This window comes from Fibroporia radiculosa, assembly GCF_000313525.1.
Source record: "Fibroporia radiculosa TFFH 294 genomic supercontigs, scaffold36353, whole genome shotgun sequence".
Lineage (NCBI taxonomy): Eukaryota > Fungi > Basidiomycota > Agaricomycetes > Polyporales > Fibroporiaceae > Fibroporia > Fibroporia radiculosa.
This window is the reverse complement of record NW_012133069.1, coordinates 4032-8255: the sequence shown is the minus strand read 5'-3', so window position 1 is coordinate 8255 and position 4224 is coordinate 4032. Positions and strand designations below refer to the sequence as shown.

Below are 4224 nucleotides of genomic sequence, written 5' to 3'. Positions count from 1 at the left end.
CTCCCAGGACCTGTATACTCATTCCAGTCTGTGGCAAATTTGAGCACTTCACAGTGCCACAAGATGAGCAAATACAGAGAGCAGCCGATGTCCACTTCAGATAGAGAGAATAAGAGCTACCAACGTTTCCAAGTGAGTGCGAGAGGGAAACAAACGGACAACCCCCCACCTTGCTTCTCTCTGCAATGCGCTCTTCAATGTGGTCGATGTTGTTGGCTCGATCAGCACTCGCACGAATGCGGTATGGTGCTGGAACAGCATGGACAAACGGGCGGAACGCATCGCGCTAGCCCGGTACACGGCACTCTTGAGATATGAGAAAAGAGCGAGGCATCTGACTTACCCATTCGCGCTCAGGGACGCCAGACCATTCTCGACATAGGCGTTTGAGTGCCTCGTCTTCCACAGTGCGGCGGCTACCTGCGCCGGGATTGAAGAGCAGGTCAACGAATTCATCTGGGCCTCTGGGCTCGCATTCTAGAGCATATAGGATATGCTCTAGTCTGGGATCTGGGATGTCAGATGCCGCCGGCTGCTGGGGTTGAGGGTGTTGCTGCCGAGAGAGAATCTCATCCATTTGATTAGGGCGAGGTGGTGAAAGAGAGAGCGAGCGAGCAGGACTTGGCATGGCAGGTGAGCTAAAACGGCTCTGGAAGCCCCCAGGAGTAGGAGAATGAGGCGGAGAGACAGACCGTTGGCGACTGAGAACAGCATGGATGTCAGGGGCAAGGCGAGTGAGAGCTGTGCAAGTTCGGTTACGAGCGAGGCGAACAGCAAGAGATGCAGAAGGTGGAAGGCGATCAAGAGAGGAAATCCGGCCTTGGATGCTGAGAATGTCGTTCAAGAGAGCATCTTCGCGGGCAACAAGAAGGGCGTCCAGGGACATGACAGTCAAGAAACAAGAGACGGGCTCGGTGACATCACTGGCAAGTGCATCCAAGAGCGGGAAGCGCCGTCGACTCGCGGGAGTGGGCGCAGGCGATAGACAACGAACGAGCGGGTCGATGCCCGACGCGCCTGAATCGAATACGGGGCCACAGGTCTACCCAGCTTTCATAGACATATTATTTTCCTATTTATATATCTGCCCCATGGCTGAGTTGGTTACAGCGTCCGACTGTTACTGTATTCGGAAGTTCTTTCCTACGGTTGGCATCGGAAGGTCGAGAGTTCGAACCTCTCTGGGGCAGTGTTTTTATTCCATCAGGCTTGGGCCTGAATTCAGGCGCCGCCTGTCGGTCCGCGAGAGCGCGATCGCATTCGTTCTTGTCGCTGTTCGTCCGGTTGTTGTCTGTAGTCTTCTTGTGCACTTTTCGTTATCTGGATTTACTTCAGGATGGTTGGAACCAAGGGCAAGAGAAAGAACGATCAAGTGGAGCAGGTGCCTGAGGAAGCCGGCAGTACCACCAAGAAGGCAAAGACGTCGCGCCCTCGCAAACCTTCCCGCGTCCAGTTTGCCAACGATGAAGACGTGGTGAAATATATGCACGTTGAGTACCCTTTTTCGCTGCGTGACCGGTATTGAGAGAGTATATGCGTAGAGCCCAACTGAACCCCTCGATCATCAATGGCTTCTTCACGCATTTGCAAGGTGTTCTTGCGCTTCAAAACGAACGCATTCAGGACGATAGCACGCAAAACTCAGGTAACTCTAGTGTACCCCAACGCAGCAGGATGACTGATGGCGTTCAGAGTTTCCGCAAGGACTGCAGCCCGCTCCTCCGAGTGTCGATCAAAACACCATGTGCGCCGTGGCTTCGATGTCTTTACCCACCGTGCCTCTCAACGGAGGCTTTGACTCGACAATTATGGCGCATACAATCAGCTCGGAGCTGCCTGTAACCCCCTCCTTGGCTGCGTATCCCTGCGGTGAACTGGTGCCAGATATCTCTGATTACTGCGCTGGGTTGTCTGCTTGCCTGCCGGCCACCGAGTCCGTGGACGAACCCTCTGTGGTCTACTCTATGGCCAGCGACGAGCCTCCCCCCACGGGAAGTGCAATCCAAGCCATCAACCCTTTGTCTGTGTACGAACCTCCTGCGTTTTGTCCTACTGGGCGAGCGATGCAGGGGACGAGCGCAATCACTGCGAGCACAAGTTTCGAGGCGCATACATCCATCTCATGGCAAGGCACTGCTGCGCCTGTGGACTATCTGAATGAGCCCATCTGGTCTGTGTGGTCTTAGGGTGTTCCGAACCTGAACAAGGTAGTGCAACTCGTGTGTGTATTATTAGAGACGGTGTGTGTATTATTAGAGACGGTGTGTGTATTATTAGAGACGGTGTGCGTATTGTCCGAGACGGTGTGCGTATTGTTAGAGACGTCAAGTATGCTATTATGGCCGTTCATTGGTGGGATTTGGCACCGGAACATCAGATAATAAAGGTGAATGTGCGAGGTCGACGACACTGGCAATCCACGCAGATAGGTCAGACTCCAAACGTGCTGCCGTCTGAGGGTCTACAGTCTCGAGTGATGTCTGTGAGGGGCACACTGAGATTGAGCATAGTCCAGAATGAGGAAACGCACGGAGAGCATCAACTGAGCCAAGGATGCGGCATCCATGCGTGCAACGAGTTGATAGAACAAAAGCACTTGGTCGTTATAACTCCACTGCAGGTGTGAATCATCGGACACTGCGTGCTTGTAGGGGCGGGCGAGTCGTGCAGCTCGCCGGTACTTTTCCTCAATTTCAGCCTCTGTCTCTGTGGGCGCGCCTTGGTGTCGGTGTTGAGCCGCGCGACTGGCTATGTTATGCTCGAGCGCAAGTTGTCTGTATCGAACTTTGTCTGTGCATGATCCTAACACGCAGTGTTTGCGGACAAGATGAATGGTGCTCGCGCTGGCAACAACGGGCTGGATCAGCAAAATGTTTATCAAGGGGTACAGGCATCATACCTGAATGAGCAATTGGCCGACGGACACTTGAACGTGTGTTCGTCCGTTGTGAGCATCTCCAGTTCAAGCTCGTACCAAGGGGTGTGGAGAGCGCTAGAAAGGTGTTCAGTATGCTGTGTAGGTGAAGTGGTTCAGAGTACGCACAGATGACGCTCAAGATGGCCGCGAGTGATCACGGTGGTAACCACAAGACTTGGATGACGCTCCGCTGCTCGAGCACAGAGAGGGCACATCCACTGTTGGCCGCAATGCTGTGAGAATGATCCATTAAGAGCGATGACTGGATGCAACGTGTGGACACTTACATCGTACCAGTTTTGCCACTCTCGCTCACGGGCAATTGGGGCCAAGATGTAACGGGCCAGCGCGATGCGCATGTCATCGCATCCGATCTGAAGAACCTCAGCCTCTGGCTCATCATCCATGACGATCATCTCCGAGTCAGTGAGAAAAGGCAAGTCGGTATCGTCACCGGCATCCTCTGCGGATGCTGCTGCCTTGCCCTTTGCGCTGGCTGTGGGATGCACTTTTTTACTCTTTGGTTTGGGCTTCTGCTGTACTCCTCGTGCAGCATCGTCTCGTCGGAGAATGTCGGACAATTGAGTTAGCTGTAATGCGCCGTCCTCTTCTGCTTCCCATTCATCCGCACACTCGCCTTCTGGTTCTGCTATCACAGGGAAGCTGTCGTTGATGTTTTTCAACCAAGCTGCCCACTCTCCCGCCGAGGCCGCGTTGATGGGTGGTGGCGGAATCTGCATGTGAGAAGACGATTCTGTGGGCGCCACGGCACCTGCCACAGGTGCCATAGTATATACATCAGCGGGCATTCACCGCAGAGTCCCATATGTCTGTTACCTGCTGTGAAATTACATGCGGCCTGCAACACGGCTGATTGTTGCGTCTTGAGTGCATCCAAGCTTGCGAACCTTGCCTCCATCGTGTCGGCTGCCCGTCCCTCTTGAAATTTTGCAGCATTGTGCTGACGACGCTTTGCCGTTGTTGCCTTCCTGCGGATTGCCCGCTGCATCTTTTCATTTTGCTTGCAAAGTGCAATGTAGCGAGCCTTTACCTGGGAGGAACGATCAACGGCATGACCACCCTGCCACGCAAGCCCACTTACCACGTCCACATTGGGGTTGATGACCTTGTGCCGCTCCAGCTTCGAAATGTTTTCACGACAAGGCTTGTACGGCTCGATGGACTCCTTGCGCTCGACCGCGAAGCAGTTGGCTAGATCCTCCCATGCGTGGCTCATTTCCGCACGAACAGCAATGAGCTCAGGGATGTTCTGGTCAAGCATGAGTATAATCTCCAATGCATAGTGC

At 53.9% G+C, this 4224-nt stretch overlaps 3 protein-coding genes across 3 annotated transcripts in view; 1 reads left to right on the top strand and 2 right to left on the bottom strand.

The window, feature by feature from the left end:
- Positions 1-18: 18 nt before the first annotated feature.
- On the bottom strand, positions 19-886 carry FIBRA_09389 (uncharacterized protein; the record flags this gene model as incomplete). Its single annotated transcript, XM_012321697.1, has 4 exons — positions 19-28; positions 76-116; positions 170-286; positions 344-886. The coding sequence occupies 4 exons, from the start codon at positions 884-886 to the stop codon at positions 19-21; spliced, it is 711 nt and encodes a 236-aa protein (XP_012177087.1).
- A 450-nt stretch (positions 887-1336) lies between these two features.
- On the top strand, positions 1337-2186 carry FIBRA_09388 (uncharacterized protein; the record flags this gene model as incomplete). Its single annotated transcript, XM_012321696.1, has 3 exons — positions 1337-1494; positions 1542-1645; positions 1693-2186. The coding sequence occupies 3 exons, from the start codon at positions 1337-1339 to the stop codon at positions 2184-2186; spliced, it is 756 nt and encodes a 251-aa protein (XP_012177086.1).
- A 150-nt stretch (positions 2187-2336) lies between these two features.
- Positions 2337-4224, bottom strand: part of FIBRA_09387 (uncharacterized protein) — a gene marked incomplete at both ends in the record, with an annotated part of 4363 nt that continues 2475 nt past the window's right edge. Inside the window, 7 exons of the mRNA XM_012321695.1 lie at positions 2337-2480; positions 2531-2843; positions 2900-2992; positions 3044-3150; positions 3205-3689; positions 3755-3968; positions 4020-4187. Coding sequence (XP_012177085.1) covers positions 2337-2480; positions 2531-2843; positions 2900-2992; positions 3044-3150; positions 3205-3689; positions 3755-3968; positions 4020-4187 — 1524 coding nt within the window. The remainder of the gene's footprint in view (positions 2481-2530; positions 2844-2899; positions 2993-3043; positions 3151-3204; positions 3690-3754; positions 3969-4019; positions 4188-4224) is intronic.